Genomic DNA, 21,574 nt, shown 5'->3' with positions numbered 1-21,574 from the left:
AAGGTGACCTGTTCTTAAACCCTTTGCAACTAATAACCTAATAATGGCAGAAAAGGTTTGTCATGTAGGGTCCTGTGGAACATGACATTCCTCCATCCAGTCTGCATTTCTTTCTCTTTTTCTCTCAGTAATGCTAGTATCCTTTGTTCTTGCCATTTTGGGAAATTCAGCATATAAATAGTGCATAACCTCTCCTACCAGCCAACACACTTTCACACTGACAAGTGTAAGACCCTTGCAGGTGCAAGTGTGACTGTCTTTTTCCCGTCCCCTCTCAGGTAGTGTTCTGCAGGATTTACCCTTGCCTTTGTTCAGGCCAACATCTTGGCACCTGGATACCTCTTGCTGTAATATACATTTTCAATAATATAATTTAAACAATAAATACATTAAATATTTGCAACATGTATGCACACTAACCTGGGCTAACCTCTAACAATGACAAAGACAGATACACTTAATAATAATAATAATAGTACATTTTATTTATATAGCACCTTTCCAATACTCTATATTTTGCCAATGATGGAACAAGGCAGAGACATAAACGAATCACAGACAGGGAGATGGATAATTCAAAAATCAGAGTCAAAGCACAAGCAGAAGTTGCTACCAAAATCAGTCTTGCTAATCCCAATGAGCTAATCAAAGAAGAAGCTGAAAAAACAAAGCTGAAGTTCCTAAATAACCACAAAGTCATGCTAAGTCACTACTACTAGTGAAGAACGATTAGGCTGATTCCAGGGCTACAGGGAATGAGTTATAAGGAAAGATTAAAAGAAAACTTGTCAGTTTAAGTAAAAGAAGATTTAGAGGTGACATGATTGAAGTGTTTAAAATTATGAAGGAAACAAGTACAATGGATCAAATCTGTTATTTTAAAATGAGTTTATCAAGAACACATGGACATTGCTCAAGACTTATTAAGGGAAAATTTTGCACAAATATTAGGAAGTTTTTCTTTACAAAAAGAACCATTGACATATGGAATAAGCTAACAGGTAGTGTGGTAGAGAATAAGACCTTAGGGATTTCCAAAACTAGACTTGATGTTATTTTACAAGATTTAAGTGGGTGGGAATGGATAGATAGATAGATAGATAGATAGATAGATAGATAGATAGATAGATAGATAGATAGATAGATAGATAGATAGATAGATAGATAGATAGATAGATAGATAGATACTTTATTAATCCTAAGGGGAAATTCACATGGAGAAATTCACACACAGAATGTAGAGCTTTGTTGGGCTGATTGGCCTGTTCTCATCCAGATTGTTCTAATGCTGTAAACACACAACACAGTTTTTGTACTTGTCTAGAATCTTGGACAATAAGAAGTCTGTGACACCAACATTTATGCTTTTGTTCTGGTGATGTCACAGGTCGTGACCTCAGAGAGTACACCCTATAGCAACAAATCACTGCACATGGCAACAAATGACAACAGTTTAGTGCCAGTGAAAAACAAAATGGCTGTGCATAATAACGTGAAATACTTATAAGACTCTTAAAAGGAACTTAAATTAAAAAAAATGAGTAAGGAAATAAATTTCTCATGCTCAGAAACCTTAGAAATGAATTAAAACACAAATTCTTCAACAAACACTGGAAAAAAATTAAAAAGGCATAAAATCAGAAGAATTTAGGTTAGTCTGTTGGTATTTTACAGAGAGTTGCATGTTCTGAGAGAAGTGGACACCAGGGGTGAGAAGGAACAACAGTGATAACCTTATGAAGCTATAAATTGAAAACTGGATTAAAGAAGTTTTATATATAATTTTAGAGGAAGTAGTTTGACTAAGAGGTTTTATCAGGCAAAGATGATGACAATCTTGATTGAATTAGCGTGCATTGAAGTGCTGGCTTTTTTAGAGATTACTTAACCATGTATAGAGAACATTAATATAATGTGAGAAATTTCAGTAACACTTTATTTGAAGGGTGTCTTACAAAGTGACTTCATGACATATACATAGGCATGGAATGAAATTTAAGAAGCAATACTTGATTATTAATGAACATTTAACATCAGTATTTGCAAAATGTGGAACAAAATATTATTGCTCTTTCAAAATCAAAAATTTCACAAAATTCACTATAATTTAACTAACATGTATTGCCACACATACAGGAGGCTCCTTGTTTTAATACAAGGCGATGACATCTACTTTCTAAAACATCTACATCATCTTATGAATAATATTGCTATAAAATAATCAAATATTTCTTCTTAAATAATAAATAATTTATTCAGTAACCTATTTGTGTCTTATGAATCTTCATTTAGACACTCTTCAACTGAACTGTTAGCCAAGTTTATTCTCCTATTGGATGTTTAAAATATTCTTGAATTACTCAAAATTAAAGATACAGTGGGAAGACTTATGTCTTTCTATAATTCTACAGATGACACATATCTTCAGTTGCTCACTTGTAGCAGTCACATTAATCAGCCTCAAAAATGTGTCCTCACAGTTCCTCGGCAGACATAAAGGAAGCATTTTATAATGAGGATCTGGAACCGATGAATGTTGACAGCAGTGCTGAATGAATGGAACATAATAGACAAAGAACCCGCCATTGTAACTGACAATGATGAAGTACAGCTTATGGAGCTACTTCACGTCAGCTGGTCACTTTGGTATTGCAGACTGCTCTGAAAATTCCAAAGGTTGTTGCCCACTTGCTCAGCCAGGTGAGGTGCATTGCAAATTTTTCCACGGTAACAGTACAGTTAGCCACATACTTAAAGAGAAGCAACATTTATTGCACTTGCCAACACAGAAACTTGGAATTGATGTGGTCCCGGAATGGAATGGTGTATTGGAAATGCTTGAAAGGTTTTTGGAGCAATAACCAGTGATCTCAGCAGGGAGGTTGCCCCCGGTGTGACTGGCGCTTTTGTCTGCAGCACATCTACCACAGGTGCCCAGTTGTTTTTATGTAGTGACATGACAGACATGGCAATGCTTTACTTAAGATCTTCATAAAGCCTAGTTGTACAACTTCACTAATTTGCTTTCTTGTTGGTATAGCATACCACAGTTCCAAGCCCTTGTTTTCAGCAAGACTGTTATACAAAATGGAAGCATGGACATAAATGCCATTTCTAGTACAGATTGTTTAGGCTCTACTCGTTTGAATATTAACTGATATTATGTTTATTGTGTTACAACAATATTTAACTTCAGAGTTTGTTTTGCTTTTATCTAGTTGTTTAAATCTATAGTAAGTTTAACTAAAGATGTGCACATTAGGTTAATTGGAGACCCGATGTGTGTCCTGAGAGTCAGCCTGCTGTTCTAAGGCAGGCACTGTGAATTGGATAAGTAGATAAGAAAATGGATGGGTGGATCTGTAAACTCAGAGAAATGGGATAATGAATGTTTTTTTTTCAGTATTGTACACACTGTGTTGAATATAAACTGCTGTATTAGCGGAACAGAATGTTATTGCATTACAAAATCTCCTTAACTTGATATACTGCTTGTAAAACTTGTAACACCATTTACATTTGTATTGCAAATTTAAAATTTATGGAGACTTAACCATGAGGGGTTTCCCTAATCTAATCATTTTCAAAAAGCTGCTGAGTGCACATTGTCTTAGTGATCTAGAGCTGGTTTAAATATAGCTCCTGATAAATCCCATGGGACAGTTATGTAGTGCAAAGGCAAGAAGCAAGAAATTTTCCATTTATGGCAGAGAAGAAGTTTAAAATGGGCCAAACAGATTTTAAATTAAGACATTTGACATTTTGCCAGATGAACAATATTACAGGGGTAAAGCACTGTGTGAATGGATGCTCAGTTGGCAAGTCTTTACCGAAACACCACATAGATGACAAAGGACAGTGAAAAATTCCCAAAGAACAGCAACAGAGGGGGAGATTGATCCATACTGTTATGGCATGACACTGTAGAAGGTAGACGGTGGTGAACCTGCATGAGTGTTTGGTGCCCTGGATGGGTAATAGGCAGGAGGCACCAGTACAAGGGTGAAGTGTAACCTGGGTATTTGTAGCAGTAGAATTGTCACATGTATAGAATAAAAAGATATTTTTACTTTCACACCTGCCATGCTCCAGTGATCTGATAAACAAGTATATATTAACTAATAGTACTTGATTTAAAAAAATATATAGCACATTACATCTTTGTGTAGGGTATAAACATCTGGGAATGCTAGAGGGCTGGTGACCCAACAGAAACCAATTCTGAGATGGAGTCGGGCTATCAAGGGGGAAGTGGTAACATCTTGGGTTCCATAGTAGCATACTCCCAGGCATAGAAAAATAAAATATTGTTGCCTTTTAAAGGTGGGGACTGGCAGGAAGTCAGTTATGAATCTTCATTAATGAGAGGCTACCTGAAAGACTTGGTCTCTCAAAGGATATGGAACACTCAGGCATATAGGGACAGCAAAGACTAGTAGAGTTTTCCTTAGTCTTAGCCCAAAGTGACCACAACTGGGGGTCTAAAACCACCTTACAGTAGACATGTCTTTGAATCTGCTATTGGATATTGATGGGAGGAAGATGACTGAGTCATAAGGGACAGAAAAAGTGAGAGACACAAATGAGAGGTACTTCTGAAGAGGGTAAGGGTGTAAGTGGGCAAGCCACTCTGCGAGACAGGTATGGACTACCCATAAAAAAGGATCAAAAGGGGTAGGCGGTGCTCTTGTTTTGTTATTTGTTTTGTGCTTTCTCTCTTTGTGCTCTTTATCAGATGGTCAGCTTTATTAATTTATTGGGGATGCAGAGGTTGGCCATGAGGATCTCCCCCTGTTATAAATAAAAATTATATATAGCATCAGCTTCATAAGGGCCCATGTTCAGCTGGTTAAGTTTGTGGAGTCTTTTTGTTTTTGCATTTGTTTACTCCTGCTCAGAACATGTTCTAAGGGCCATTCAAATCGGCCCTGTTCAAGATTTGTGTAGTTATTGGCTCCAGCCTGGAAGCTGACGCTGCCAGGATAAAATCTGTCTCAAACAACTCTTAACCAATGGGTGTGGTAATGGATGGCGGGAACTCCTAGCATTGTCCACTTGCTTATTGTAAGCAACAGGTTTGGTTCAAGATAGTGTCAACTTCTCTATGACTCCTGTGTGCTTTTATGGATTTAATAATACATTTTGCTTTATTGTTCTTTCAAAGTGAGTTCAATATAAATGCACTGTTGGCTTTATTTGTTCCATGGTTCTCATTTGCTGATGACTGTTGCTGTGGTTCTCTATGATTCCCTTTTTCTTTTTCTAATCCTGACTAGAATGGTTTCTGAAAAAGGACAGGTGAATGGGAATAGCTTCTTGCTGATTAGCATGATACACTAGCTGTATGTGGCAAGACAAAAAATCACTTAGCAGCATTGAAAGAAATATGTCACAGCACTGTAACATGACAGGACCAGTGCCTTTCAGCCATCTGCATGCCATTGTTATTTTACATCCTAGTGTCACAGGCTATGCTACATGATGAGGTCAGAGACATAGCATCCCATTGCCCTATAAATCATTCAGGTAGCTTGCATGATTGCTATTTAAGCTACCTGAGTGAAGTAGCTAGGCAACTTTGAAATTAACCCTGAAAGTCTATCCATGCTAATTAGAAAAGATACACAATGGATTTTGCCTCAGTTTATCAGTTTCCTACTCAGCACTCTAAAGCAGAATTTGGCTTTTTTCTCATATTCTTGCAGGATTTAGGAAGTCTTTGGACAACATGTCGAAGCAGCCTTCATCAAACGTCAGAGCCATACAGGTAAGATATGAATGAACTTACTTTAATGCTCTAATTCCTTTAGGGAAGCCTGTACAAAAGGGTGTATGCATTCAACTAAATAAACTGAGCCCTTGTGAGCAATTTGAAAGTAGTGTTACCATAATTATCTATGTGAATTATTTTTACAAAATGATGCAAATATATAATGCTTTTCTCATTTAAATATTTAAGTCTGCAAAGACCAGCACTGTTTTGAGGAGTTCGTTTCCTGCGGATAACGAACTTAAATTTAAGGCTCAGTGGTCACATTCTCTATATTGTTCTATTCAGTTTAGTGGCTTCATGTTCACTGAACAAAAGTAAAACATATTTACATTTTTTAAGAGAGGCTATTAACTTTTTTGCATCACTTCTGTGAACCATGTTATAGTACACACACACATTTGAAGAAAAAATATTTTTAAGTTTTAGTGTGAGATTGAAAAAGGGCAATCTGATTTATCTTTTCATCTTTGTGAATATAAGGAGAAACTAAACATGGGTACAGATGTATGTCCTTCATTTTAATTTTATAATTAAAGGAATAATTAGATCATCAATTTTACTGGACTACCAATTCCATTAAATTTATTGCCATTACATCTTATGATACAATGAAAAGTATTTCTTACTGCTCACACTGGTGCAGAACAATTTGAAAAATTCATTACAAACAATACCAAGGAATCATATCAATAAAAGTCAAAAAAACTATATGGCTTCAAATTTAGTGTAAAACTGAGCAGCTAACCAACACCTTTGTAATCCATTTCACTTGTTTTACTATAATAAACCTCTTCCCTGGCCATTCATCAAGTCAGCCTCACCCTTTTACTGTATCTTATAGTAATTCCTTACCAATTTCATCTTCTCCTGCTCCTGTTCTTTGTTAACATTTCTGAGTGCTATTAGCTTTCTGCATTTGTTTATGTATTAGAGGTGGGGACCCCAGAATGTGTTGGTTTGTCCTCAAAGACAGATACTCCGATCACATAACTGAGCACAGAGGGTGACTGTATGCCTAATTCCATAAATGTTTATCTTCTAGATATAAAGAACTTCAGTTCTGAAGTCTGATGGCATTTATTTGTATGTGTGGTCTAAAATAAATAATAAAACAAAAAGTTAAACTACACCAAATGGCAATAGTGTTACAGTGCTTTTGACTACTCATGTTAAACCACTTTAAAAAAAGTTATTAATTAGTTCTAGAAAAAAATATAAAATAAGTCTGACAATTAACAGAGCATAATGTAAAATGATTTGTACTTATCATAGACTTATGGCGCTCATGAAGCACGAAGAAGCACCTTATCACAAACAATGCCGCATACAGTGTTTAAAGCTGTGAATGAACATTTACTAGCGGGATAACATATAAATAAACATGAATATGAGAAACAAGGTACAGACAGTAAATAATCTTTTGGAACAGTTTTGTTCTGCTGTTATGGACTATTTTGGTACTTATTTTATTCCCTTTTTATTTTAGTTTTAACTTGAGTAATTGTGTTTTTTTATTTTTTTTGCACTGGAAAATTGCACCTAAAATTTCATTGTACAATGTCTCATTACTACAATGACAATACATATTTTGATTAATTGATTTGATTTAATTTCTTTTAACACTATACTGTATGTACAGTAATTACCTTTGGTCATTAATGCAAACAACTGTGGAAATGTTAAAATGAAAGCATTGCAGGGTGGCAAAATGCTTTCACTTAAAACAGTAAGGCACAAAGTACTCTAAGTGCACGAGGACATAAAAGAACACTAAACAGGATAAGGCAGCACAACACTGGGACGTGAAATCAGTCAAAGCAGACTTTCTCACAGCTTATCATCTTTCGAGCAACTCTTGTGTTGACATATTACATTGCATGACACCAACACCAGTGACCATTTATATTTATGATTCAAAATCTCCCCTCTGAAAAGGACCGGCTTGTTTTTTTTTTTTTTTGATTTGGAACAATCTTTTCCATTTTAGAGTCTATTATGGCAACATCATGAACAAAAAACTAACCAACCTGGAGAGGATGCCCCCTTCGCCACTTGGAACATTCACAAATACTAATATTCATTCAAGCAGAGCAAATGAAGAGTTGCTAAAAACTTCATGTGTTTGTGTGTTAGAGGAAAAGAGAGAGCACAGAATAAAAAACCCATTCAAACATGAAGATTAAGTTTACGTAAAGAGTGACTTGCTCGAAAGAAAAATCCAGTCATGTGGAGTTGTGAAACATCAACAGTAATCACTGCCTCAGTTTAATATGTAAAACTGTCAAATGGTAAAACCAAAGTGCACTTTTTTTATTCTCAAAGAGCAAATGTCATAAAATTGAAATGAATGAATTGAATGAAATTTTATTTCTCCACATTCCTCTCATACTACAGTCATGAAAAAGTTTGGGAGCCCTTCTCAGCCTGCATAATAATTTACTTTCAACAAAAAAGATAACAGTGGCATGTCTTGCATTTCCTAGGAACATCTGAGTACTGGGGTGTTTTCCAAAGAAAGATTTTTAGTGAAGCAGTATTTAGTTGTATGAAATTAAAACAAATGTGAAAAACTGGCTGTGCAAAAATTTGGGTCCCCTTGTAATTTTGCTGATTTGAATGCATGTAACTGCTCAATACTGATTACTTTCAACACCAAATTAGTTGGATTAGCTCGTTAAGCCTTGAACTTCATAGACAGGTGTGTCCAATCATGAGAAAAGGTATTTAAGATGGTCAATTGCAAGTTGTGCTTCCCTTTGACTCTCCTCTGAAGAGTGACAGCATGGGATCCTCAAAGCAACTCTCAAAAGATCTGAAAACAAAGATTGTTCAGTATCATGGTTTAGGGGAAGGCTACAAAAGTTATCTCAGAGGTTTAAACTGTCAGTTTCAACTGTAAGGAATGTAATCAGGAAATGGAAGGCCACAGGCACAGTTGCTGTTAAACTCAACAGGTCTGGCAGGCCAAGAAAAATACAGGAGCAGCATATGCGCAGGATTGTGAGATGGTTACAGACAACCCACAGATCACTTCCAAACACATTCAAGAACATCTTGCTGCAGATGGTGTATCTGTACATCGTTCTACAATTCAGCTCAATTTGCACAAAAAACATCTGTATGGCAGGGTGATGAGAAAGAAGCCCTTTCTGCACTCACGCCACAGAGTCGCTTGTTGTATGCAAATGCTCATTTAGACAAGCCAGATTCATTATGGAACAAAGTGCTTTGGACTGATGAGACAAAAATTGAGTTATTTGCTCAGAACAAAAAGCACTTTGCATGTTGGAAGAAGAACACCGCATTCCAAGAAAAACACCTGCTACCTACTGTCAAATTTGGTGGAGGTTCCATCGTGCTGTGGAGCTGTGTGGCTAGTTCAGGGACTGGGGCCCTTGTTAAAGTCGAGGGTTGGATGAATTCCAGCCAATATCAATAAATTCTTCAGGATGATGTTCAAGCATCAGTCACAAAGTTGAAGTTACACAGGGGTTGGATTTTCCAAGAAGACAATGACCCAAAACATAGTTTGAAATCTACAAAGGCATTCATGCAGAGGGAGAAGTACAATGTTCTGGAATGGTTGTCACAGTCCCCTGACTTGAATATCATCGAAAATCTATGGGATGATTTGAAGCAGGCTATCCATGCTCATCAGCCATCAAATTTAACTAAACTGGAGAGATTTTGTATGGAAGAATGGTCGAAAATACCTCAATCCAGAATCCAGACACTCATCAAAGGTTATAGGATGCATCTAGAGGCTGTTATATTTACAAAAATAGGCTCAGCTAAGTATTGATGTAATATCTCTGTTGGGGTGCCCAGATTTGTGCATCTGTCTAATTTTGTTATGATGCATATTGCATATTTTCTGTTAATCCAATAAACTTAATGTCACTGCTGAAATACTACTGTTTCCATAAGGCATGTCATATCTTAAAAGGAAGTTGCTACTTTGAAAGCTCAGCCAATGATAAACAAAAATCCAAAGAATTAAGAGGGGTTTCCAGACTTTTTTATATGACTGTATATGCTCTCTGTCAACTGAGTGTTTGCTTTATACTGTATGGATATATATATATATATTTTAATGAACCATAAACACGTCCAACAAGTTTCCAAGGAGTGTGGTAGATAGTAGGACTTCAAGTTTCTTCAATATTCAGAGACTTTAGGTGAATAAGATGGGCAAGCTTTGTTGAGCTGAATGGACTATTTTTATTCTTCTAATTTTCTAATGATGATACGATTTCAGGTCCTGAATCTTTATTTATGGAGGGATATTTTGAACAAAATAAATAAATACACAAATGTATTTTGAAATGTCACAATCTATTTATTTAATAAAATGCTATTGTCTGTTTGTGTGTCCATTCCCTCCAAGCAATCTGATTGGTCAGTTTCACTTGAGTTGCTCAGTCAAATATGATTTATAGAGGAAGTGCTTGACAAGAGAGCCTGATACACACAAAGATGCTCAGAAAAGATGTAGGAAGCCTACTGACAGTTGCTTTCAAGCACAGGAAGCATTCTCAATAATATGAATGATGATTTCATGTCAGGTAATGGAGGCTCGTCTAACACTGGTGATAGTCGAAAAATAGACAGGAGGCAAAAATGTCTCGAAATGACAGAGCCTGAGTAAAGGCTTTATGAGAAGGTGATTGAGAAAGGAAACGTTGGCCAAGATAATTTGAGACACACAAGGATACCACTGAGTGTACACAAATGCCAAGAGATATGAAATATTTTGAAGTTCATTTTATTATCTGTCTTTGACAGGCAAAGTTGTTATACATAAAAAAATTAAAACCCAATGATATGTGAGTGTAATTGCCAATTGACTTTAGTCAAAACAGTGAAAAATTTATTGTAGAGAAGGAATTTTATCCTTTGACGTTTGAACTGTATGACTTCTTACCTCCTTAGTCTATGAACCTTTGCCTTGTTTTTATTCTTAAAATTTCTACTCTCTAAAGTACAAAAGTTAAAGTATAAAAATGGATCACAAGAGACATGTTATTTATATGAGAAGCTTCCTATGAAGATTTTTTGGAATAAAATCAAGCCAATTTATAAGATGTTGGAGACTAAAAATATTCATATTACTATAGCACCGCGAGGAACACGTTTATGTTCTTTACAGTGACAGATGAAAAAATGCATTCATATAGTTCACAATTTAGGAGTTGATGTTGGTAAATTACAAACAAGAGGAAGTGCAGTAACAAGCTGTTGAGACAGCTTTCTGCAGGATTTGGCATGGTGTCCCGTAACATGCTGGCTCACGCTCAGACCATTTTATTGGCTCCAAGTCTGTTTTCTTGGTTGTGCTCAGACTGTGACAGGAAGCAGAGAATGGGCTTAGAAAGTGGAGAGGAGATGTTAGCACACATTTTACTGCTCTATTGCCAGGACAGCATACTTTTTGGGTGTTTAAATTCCTATTTTTACTTGAGTAACAACCCCAGGATCTGTGCTACTTTTACATCATGTCAGCATAATACTCTTCATGGTATAGCAATGTGTATTCCAATGAGAAAGAAAGTGAGGAGGTGATAGGTGTTGTGCTGCGCAGAAACTGGTAGCTTTGGCATGTGGAGAGAAAGGCAAAGGATGATTGACTGAAGAGGCGTACCAAGCCGGAGTGGGACAGGATGAGGCTTAGAGGGAGGCAGAAGAACATGTGTTTGGAGAAGGCATCCACTAATATGAAACAAATAGGTCTAGATGCCCAGGACTATGGAGGAAAAATATTTGGGAGCAACCTGGCAACCCTGAAGATGGCTGTCAAATTTGTGTTATGATGATGATGATGAAGTAACAATGCCCAAGCATGGTGCTTCACAGTCCATCTAAGTTTTCAAACCTCTGCAAGAGAACGTTTTGGCCACTGAAGTTAAAAGAATTACAATTGTGTTGTTTTTTAGTTTGAGGGTGTTAGAATACAGCATAACCAAAAGCTGGTGTTGTGCTTTGACTGTTGACATTGAAATGTTTAATAAAGGTTCTGTGTTTTATAATTGGAGCTGACCTTTGTTTCTAATGTTGGAAATCAATCTATACTTCTTAAGAGCAACTGAATTTAAATATGGTTCCTAAGAACTGAAAAGGAATAATAGACATTGAAATAATTTAAATATTTCTAATGTTTGCCAATTTACTACTGCAAATGGGTTTCTTTAAAAGTCTAGTCAGAACTAGAGCTAAGAAATGGGGGAATGGTTTCCTTTTTGGAAGTAATGGTCACCTGCCCTAGATGCAAGTGTCATGTCAAGAAGACATCAAAGGATGGCTGAGGGATCAGAGGAGCCATTGTAATATATCAGCCAATGAAAGTGTTTTACAAAGCAATAGCCATTTACATTCAGAAAACCATTTATTTTCCTGGAAGTAAAAGTAATTATTGTTATGTGCTCTTTTAAAGGGTTTGGGTGGCACAGATAAAGATAAAGTTGTTTTTATTTAGCAGGCAGGAGTCTGTTGTATGAAAATCACAAGTGCCTTTCGCCTAAACCAAATTCTTCTTTAAAATTCTTCCTGGTCTAAAATCATGAACCAAGTTGTAACTAAACCAGTCATTCCATTGTTTTTTATTTTCCAATAAGACTACAGCCAAAACGTTGATCAGAATTCTTATCAAAAAACAAAGTGAGTTGCCACCAAACAAAACCAATTACTTGTTTTTTTCCCTGAGTTGCTTTAACTCAATGCTTTCACAAGTCATACATTTGTTAACTTAAAAGTGCAGACATGAGTACATGTGTGCTACCGTTATACAACTGCAGGTGTCATGATGCATCCTGTGAAAAAAAATTATAACAACAATAATTAAAAAATAATCAGGACATTCTTAAACAAGTTTCTGATGACAGTAAATTAAAAACAAAACCAATCAGAATGTCCATTACTGAAATCCTGAAATCCATTTTTTGTGTGCATTTTACATACAAATATTATTTATTTTGAGTTCTGTAAAGGACTTTTGACTGCCCTGTTTTAATTAAGCCTAATTCCAAAATTAATTGCTAACAACATGTGATCGTCTCTGGAATTTAATATTTTAAAAATATCCTGTGGTAATTATTTTCTCTTTATTCAGTTATGGCATTCCTTCGTATGTCGTAGTACATGCAATTATGCAGTTACCAAAAAAAGTGTTCAACAAATCTAAACTATCATAAATGCTACCCCGATAACAGCTTTGCACACTCTCACTCATCTACATTGAGGAGCCACCAGGATGCTTTTTTCAACAGTCTTGCTGAGCAAATGTTGGCTGCCTTTTCTTCACTCTCCATTCCATCTCACCCCAAACTACCTCTGCTGGGTACAGGCCAGGTGGCCTTGGTGGCCAGGACACTTACTGCAGCCTTCAATCACTCTTCTTTGCATGCCTTGCATGGCCTGGAGGTGTGTTTTTGGTCATTGCCCTCTTGAAAAACAAATGCTGACCCAATTAAATTAGATGGGATGACATGATGTGTTGCTGCAGAATGCTGTGCTAGTTATGTGCCATTGATTCTCACACAACAAAGCACCCCAACATCACACCTCCTCCCCCAGGCTTCACTGAAGGTACACACATCCAGACACAACAGTTTGCTTTTACAGAGTTTCACAATGACATTCCAGACAGACAAAAAACCTCAAACTTGGATACATCAGAAAAAAACCTCAAATTTCCACTGGTCTGATGTCTGCTTTTTGTGTTCCTTTGCCCAGCAAGTCTTTTCTTTTTATTTGTCTACTTCAGCTGTAGTTTCCTTGCGGCAGTTCGACCATGAAGGCCAGGTTCACACAGTCTCCACGGAACAGATGATGCTGACATGAAGCATTTATTTTAACTGTAATCTGAACCACAGTTAATTGGTAACTCTAATAAACTTATCCTCTGAAGCAGAGATCAATTTTGGTTTGCCTTTACTGTGGTGGTTCTCATGAGGGGTGGTTTCATCATAGCAGCTGTCAAAGTTCTGAATTAAAACCACTAGTCTGGAGTCATTTAATTTAATATATTATTATTTTGCTTTATTTTTCAAAGAAATTCATATGTAGACAGTTCACTCTCCATATTTGCTGTAGAAACAGAGTATTACAGCTTAAGTGTTTTGATCAAAATGTTAAAATTATGAAACATTTACATTCAGTTAGCTGGAGTTCCTCTGGGTAAAGGCAAGTTAAGGTAGTTAGGTTGACTACTCCTGTTTTTATGCGTTGCATCCTGAAATTTAAGAAAATGTTACATTTGTAATTGGCCGGTCATTTAACAAATGTGCATGAAGCTTCAAGAGGTAGTATAATTTAACACATATATTTTTACTCCAAGAGGAGTTTGATACATTTTTATATGTCTGCTGTACTCAATGGATTAATGAGTTGTGTCCCATTCTGGAAACACATAAATCTGGTGATCCTAATTGTAGGCCTAATTTTGCTAAAGACTATGCAAGAGAAAACTTGGAAAATACTTTTACTGTGTCTTCATTTTCATTATTAGCATGCTTTTCTTTTCAGTTCAAATGCTCAGTCACATTTGACCATGTTCCATTTTCAATCAGGAGAGTTTTCTTTTGGAGGTGGCTTCTATGACGATGTTTAAGCAAAAATATATAATTTTGGGACATTGTGAGCATATGACTGGATGAGTTGACGTGTAGATTATGTGATATGAGTAATATGAGATGTTTTCAATGAATGTTTATGATATTGTTTGCTATTGTTCAGTGTTAGTCACCATCACAAACTTTGTTATCTCCATTCTACATGAAAATGGTTTTCTCAGTCATCACTACAAGCTACGCAAGGTTACATTTAAGAACATATTTCTGAACAAAGTATTCCTATAAATAAAAATTGACAGAAAGACACATGTGGAATTAATGCTCTCTAAAAATGAGTGTCAACACACACAAAAACATACACATAGAAACACTTGTGTATCTCTGTAAATGCACCAGTGCGATTGGGCTCTTAGCATGATTTCCATATCCCATGCTAAATCAAGGATTAAATAAAATTAGTTAACTGTGACTTGGACTACAACTTGCATTATCCTACAGTGTTTTGCTTTTTGAGTTTATTGAATATCTTGTTAGTATACTGCTATGGCAGTTGGTGCTATGGTTGTGTTTCCAACCTCTGTCTATGGGGAAAAAAACACCAGGGGTACTAGGATCCTTGGAATTGAGAGATGAAGGGAGTTAATCTTCTTATTTGACTGCAAGCATGAGCTTACATAATATTGTCAAGTGCCCAGGTGGGCCATTTGGCCTAGGTCACCACTATCTGACTTTCCATCCATCCTCTTCTGCTTATCCGAGATTGGAACTCCACCCTTTTCCGGCTGAGGACCATGGTCTCGGATTTGGAGGTGTTGATTCTCATCCCAGCCGCTTCACACTCAGCTGCGAATCGATCCAGAGAGATCTGACTTTGTCTTTTATAACTGACTGTGGATCCCCCAAATGTTTATTTTCTTGGGAAGTGCTTCTCCCCTCCATAGTTATAATATTTTATATTTGTGGGTTTATGTTTAAAGGATTTTTTTTGTCATGACCCTTATTTTAAACATGCTGAATATGCTTAGGTTTGCTGTCTTCATGTCCCTACTCAGGATAAAGTAGATTTGGAAGATGGATAGATAGTTTTACTGTATGCTTAACCTAATTTTAATTTTATGTATTGTGACAGATAGAGGGCGCTATCGTCCTCTTGAACCCTCAGACAATACGTCAGACAACAGGTAAAAGTCCAATTAATATTTATTTTTGAACTATATAGTGCACAAAGCACCCTCCTCTCCACAATACTCATAAATAACACAATACAATAATCAATAATCAATCCACCACTCCCAGACGCGTTGCCACCCTTCCACCCGGCTCAGCTCGTCGTCTGAGGATTTCCCACAATCCTTTATAGTCCTTGACCCGGAAGTATTCAGCTCTCTCTGTCCATGTGACTAGGAACACTTCCGGGTCAGATAAAAACTCCTTTTTCTTCAACCGGAAGCACGTCATTCCTTTTGTCCATGTGACTCGACCGTACTTCTGGGGTGTAGGGCAAATAGTCGCTGTTCCTCCCTGCAGCACCTTCTAGCGGCCCCCGTGGTATCCAGCAGGGCTGTAGAGGAAAACTCCAATGTCCATAATTCCCTGCTGGCATTCAGGGCACCTCCATGCTGCAGGGAGGGCTCCACCTGGTGGCGTGGGGGTATTGGCCGGGATGAACGGCCGGCCATATATCACAGTATGTATATGATATAATATGCATTACAGCTGCAAATTTGTTGATGCTTTCCTGAGACTACACCATTGAATTGGCTAATAGTTCTGAATTAGAGGCAGAAGTTGCTCTGTCTCGTTTGCTTAGGGGCTCTTATTGAAGGTTTATGTTCTCATACCTTTTGGAGGCCTGAGTTTTTGTATGGGCAAGGAGACCGTGCTTTATTAGGGTCTCTGTCAGATTCTGACATTTTGTTTAATGGCATCACATTTTAATGCAACCAAGCACAAAATTTTGAAATGTCATGGTTTTTTTAATGTCTTGTGGTAATCTCAGATGTTTTAAATAGACACTTCTCAATAATTATAAAAAAAATATGGATGATGTACTCGAATGTTAGTTAGAGTAATTTTTTTAGAAGGTTTTGTTCTTTTTCCTGCTTAATTATTCCTTTTCTCTTGATTTTCCTTGCGCCCCATTTACTTGTGCCCCATTTTTGAATTTTCATTAGGCGAGACCAATGAATTAAAGCTGCAAAAAAACCCAAAAAAGTTTTAAAAATGTTCTGTTGATTCCATCCATCCATCCATCCATATTCAAATCAGCCTAGGTTCAGTTCAAAGACAAGGGGGATTGGAACCTATAACAGATGACATACATCCTTTTTTATTAATAATTCTACAGTCATATGTCTCAGGGATGAATTTGAAACACCAGGAGGTGATTTGAGTATTGACACATTGTAAGCCAGAACAGGCAACAATATTAGATCATTCCAGACCAGGGAAGGAAGATTCCTGACACTTGACCTAGGATATATTGAGTCACCGGAGGGTGCAACTTCCCTTAGGTTTAAAAATAAAACATCTCCCGTTGAAGTGAATTCATTGTGAGGCATGGGAAAAAGCAAAGTTGGCTAAGCTGCAGCCATTCTCTGACAACCTGGCACCGAGCTGTTTGCACATACAGTAACTTTCCTGTTTCTAATTTTTTACTCTGTAAAGGAGCACATTTGTTACTCAGTCCCCACCACTGCTTGTAGCTCATACTTGCTGCCTGTTAATTCTTGATTAGTACTTCTTAGCCTTGCTACTCAAACATTTTTTCATTTTGTTTTTGTAATAGTTGAAACTCTCTGAAAGTAATTCTGCCAAGCCTGTCATATCAATTTGTTTCAACCATTCTCTTTTTTTGACTCAAATCATATAGAGAAATAGCCTATTATCATATGCCTAACCAGTAATGTAGATTCATAAGTCAATACTTCAAGAAGTAATCACTCTTTACGGTTTATTTTAATCCATCCTACAGACGCCAGAAGAAATATAGTAGGGAATAGAGTACCCATATTTGCAAAGAGAAGGAGAAAAAGAAAAAGAAGGAAAAGGAAAAATATAGATGACACATTTAAGCTGATATCTAAAACAGATAGATAGATAGATAGATAGATAGATAGATAGATAGATAGATAGATAGATAGATAGATAGATAGATAGATAGATAGATAGATAGATAGATAGATAGGAATGAAAGGCACCATTAGATAGATAGATAGACTTTTTTGTAATTGTATTTAAAGAGAACAAAATGAATGCAGGTGATACTGGTAAAAATAATTAACAACACTCAAGAACACAACAACAAACTAGTCAATGGTATAGTAGGGTATTGAAATGAATGTGGGTTCATTTTACCACTATGTTCAGTTCAATGATGGCTTTAGAATAAAAACTATTTCTAGGCCTGCAGGCATGTTTTTCACAGTTCTATAGAGTCTCCCAGAAGGCAACAGGGTGAAGAGATGATGGCAAGGGTGAGAAGTATCTTTCACAAATGCTGCTGGGTTTACAGTAGTATCTTGATCTAAAATGTCTTCTGGGGAAGGCAAAGTTTACGACTCAATGAAGAACTTTGCAGCTGCACAGTTCACATACCGCCTGTTGACGCAGTATGTCAGGATGCTTTTGAAGAAGCAATAGTAAAATGACACAAGCAGCAGGGGTTACAAAATTATTTTTTGAGTGTCCTTAAAAAATAAAGCTGCTGCTATGCCGTTTGGACCAAAGCATTAGTATTACTTGACCATGAAAGGTACTCAGTAATGCGAGTTACCAAAAATTTAAAACCAGAGATCCTCTCCATGTTATCTCCATTGATGTTAAAGGGAAATATATCATCACAGTGTCTCATGACCTCAATGATAAGTTAAATTTGGTTACTTGATATTGAGTAACAGGTTGTTTAGCCAGCCCTATATAGCAGGTAGCATGTTTTTTCTTCATTCTCAAATAGATTAGATTAGATTAGATTAAATAAAATTAAATAAAATAAAAATTAAATTAAATTAAATTAAATTAAATTAAATTAAATTAAATTAGATAGATAGATAGATAGATAGATAGATAGATAGATAGATAGATAGATAGATAGATAGATAGATAGATAGATAGATAGATAGTGTTTTTCCTGTTTTGGTCTAGAATGGTGACTTGTTGGTGGAATGTTTTAGTCTGAAATATCCTGTGGCCTGTGGTGTGCATCACTGAGCCCCAAACACCTGGTATAACTAGGCCACACACAGTCCCTGGTTCAATTCAATTGCTTTTATTTACCAGAATACCTTAAGCAGTCTTCTTTTACTCTATAGCTTCCCACTCCCATGCTGCCCTGTGAGTCTCCATAGAGGAGCTTTTCACAAGGGATGCTGCCACCCTGGGGGGCGGGGGTTGTGGGGGCAATCCATGCATAGGAGGCAGTCTCCTCACATTTCTGGCCTCCTGACAAGGAAAGGGACTGCTAACCATCCAGGTTGTCCATTTGATATGCTGGCTTCCCAGTGGGGTAAGGGATACCCATCCATTGCTGCTGAGATGCCAGTCCAGATGCACCAGTTACTGCAGTTGCTCTCCATGTCCACTGTGCAAAAAAAAGAAAACTGTAGAAAACAATAAGGATACAGTTAAAAAATTAACAAAAAAGCACATTACCTGATGAAGAACACAAAGTAAAATTAGTTCTGGGTGCAAGAAGCTGTATTAAAAATCTTCTGTGTATCTAAGTAAAGTAAGTCACAGATGGTGCTGGAAATGGTGTTAAAATGAAGGCCATCAGCTACTAGGTCTTCAAGTAGTGCTTCACAGAAGAGGCATTTCCTTTATTTGCATATCGGAACATTTTCATTTTCTTTCACAGAGCATTTGCAATTTACCTTTAAAGTTCAAATCACTTAGAATAAATGCATGTGTATTTCTTTGATCTTTAAGTTAATTTTGCCTTAACCTTAGATTTTGGAGTATTACCATTATAGATGCTGTTGAACAAATATGCGGGGGCAGCAGTTCTATTGGCCTAAAGGAAAACTGCATGAAAGGAGATATGCACAGCTTGGCATACTCTTCTAAAACCAGTAAAGTCAGAGGAACTAAAAAAAAGAAATAAAAACTGAAACAAAACATTAGAAACAAAGAAAATTTGACAAACAAAGAGAAGACTATTCAGTCCATCAAGCTCATTTGATTAGTTACTAACTAAGGTGTCCCAAAATTCCATCCAAATTTTTTGTTAAGCTCCTTAATTTCCATCTGTGTTCTCAAGTACTGGACGTGATTCACTATTTAACTTAAAGGATTCTGCTTGATCATATTTATTAGTGACTCATTTTGAAGCAATTGTTTGGTTCTCCATGCAGCCTTTTCTGTTCAAAGCTAAACAAGTTTAACTCACATAACCTGCAAAATGAAGAATTTCTCAGGCTGTTTTCATTACGTGTCTTAGGCCGGCATCACACTACATGACTTGAAGCTTGAAAGCGTGTCACACTTTACAACTCAAGTTGATGGATATTGTTGCCCTGTGGATATCAGATTACACAACTAGGAATTGCAGGGGATAATGGATTACACAATTACATGACTCCCTCATGACTTCTGGCACAGTTTAAAATTTCCTATTGTCCCACCAAAGTATGGTGAGGTTTACACATTTTGGCAGCCAAACAATGTGGAGCATCTTTTTTCTTTCTTCAATTTGTCATGGTTGTGACAAAAATAAGGCATTGAATAAATGTTTGTGCTAAATGTTTTCCTTTGTTTGTGTGGCCCATAACTCCCATTTTGGAGTTTCTTGAGGCCACCATTGCTCTTCTATGTTCTTCATCTTGCAGCTCTGATTAGGCTCTCCCTTGTTTTTAGAAGTTTTAAGTATTGTACTTCCAGCTGAACATTCATTGGAGTTGTCTGGCTTCACAGTTCTTACGAAATTGTCACTGGAGATGTCACACTGCATGACTGGTGGTCACAGACATGTGTTGCGACTGTCCACAGCTTCCTAAGATTAAGTAAATGGGGACTACAACTGAAAACTGGAAATGTTGTGCAGGATTATGCGGGAGTTAACAGTATTACTTTAGTAAATAGATACTTTAAATGAGATAAAATAATCAATGCATATTTCTGTTTATAAATTACAATTAAGAACTGTTATAAAATGTTCAATGTAATTTATTATGACAAAACATTACATTTTGTTATAGTGCAAGGCAATAATTATTAATTTATTAATGAAAGAATTTGCTTAACATCAAGACCATAAAATCTCAGAAGAATAAAACAACTTAAAAACACAACATATTTATATATTTCATTTTTGTCACAGCATTGGTACAGAATGTCCTTACAAAGTCTGCTGACAAATGCATGGCAATGAGTCACTAGAATAAACCTCGCTGTACTCAGAGCAGTTTAATTTTTTACAAGTAGAGATTAAGTGGCACTTTAATTAGCAGAAATCCCTTACCAATTAGCATCATTGGTAAAAACTCTCATGTTTCAAGTTAAAAGTATTAAAATCATTTTGTATACTGTTTTTTGTGAAATATACATCATAGAAAAATAAATCCTAATATAGTTTAATAGTTTAAGAAACTACCATGATATCTTATCCTCTTTTTCTTATTTGAAAATCTTGTGCATTTTTCCTAAAGTGCAACATTGGAGCATTAACAAATCCTTTTCCTTCAATTATAGGGAAATAAAAATCAACAATTCATATAACATATCATGTAAGGGTAAAGACAAAAATATGTATTTTACTAATATGCTGGAAAAGATATTTATTATTTTTCTTAACATTAGCTCAAGTAATATTAAAATTACTAATATGATCTTTTGTGGTTTGCAATGCACAGAGCCAACACAGGTACAGTATAAGACACACATATATGGGTTTCTGAAACCGAATCCTGAATTCTTCACTGCATTTTAAAGTAGTGCTATTTATGTGAAATTTCAGGTCAATATTTGACATATAGTAAAATATGGACATAAAGGAAAATTAACTGTAGATTTAAATAATAAATAGTACTAAACTGTTAACTATATCCACTTGTGTAATATACTATAACTTTTCCAACAATGATCTGGATTGGACATAAGACAGCAATCGACTCTGAATACAATGCTGGGAATTCACACACACCTACACTTTCGCACACCAAGCCAGATTTTTAAGCACCCATCCGCAGAACAACATGTGTTTGGGCTGTGAAAAAACATTTAATGAATATGCTTGCCA

At 36.3% G+C, this 21,574-nt stretch overlaps 2 protein-coding genes across 5 annotated transcripts in view; one reads left to right on the top strand and one right to left on the bottom strand.

Annotated features, from left to right (window-relative positions):
• Positions 1-21,574, top strand: part of smpx (small muscle protein X-linked) — a 65,058-nt gene that overhangs the window by 20,445 nt on the left and 23,039 nt on the right. For 2 of the 4 annotated variants that reach the window (XM_039745574.1, XM_039745575.1), the window contains exon 2: positions 5,706-5,767. The exons of the other annotated variants lie outside the window; for them this stretch is intronic. In XM_039745574.1, coding sequence (XP_039601508.1) covers positions 5,729-5,767 — 39 coding nt within the window. In that variant the 5' untranslated portion in view covers positions 5,706-5,728. The remainder of the gene's footprint in view (positions 1-5,705; positions 5,768-21,574) is intronic. 4 annotated transcript variants of the gene reach the window in all.
• The window catches only part of cnksr2a (connector enhancer of kinase suppressor of Ras 2a), a 763,738-nt gene continuing 760,614 nt past the window's right edge, over positions 18,451-21,574 (bottom strand). Inside the window, exon 23 of the mRNA XM_039745563.1 lies at positions 18,451-18,919. Within this exon, the coding sequence (XP_039601497.1) occupies positions 18,800-18,919 (120 nt within the window). The 3' untranslated portion in view covers positions 18,451-18,799. The remainder of the gene's footprint in view (positions 18,920-21,574) is intronic.

The sequence above is a fragment of the Polypterus senegalus genome, chromosome 2 (assembly GCF_016835505.1).
Source record: "Polypterus senegalus isolate Bchr_013 chromosome 2, ASM1683550v1, whole genome shotgun sequence".
Lineage (NCBI taxonomy): Eukaryota > Metazoa > Chordata > Cladistia > Polypteriformes > Polypteridae > Polypterus > Polypterus senegalus.
This window is presented reverse-complemented; position numbering and strand designations above follow the sequence as displayed.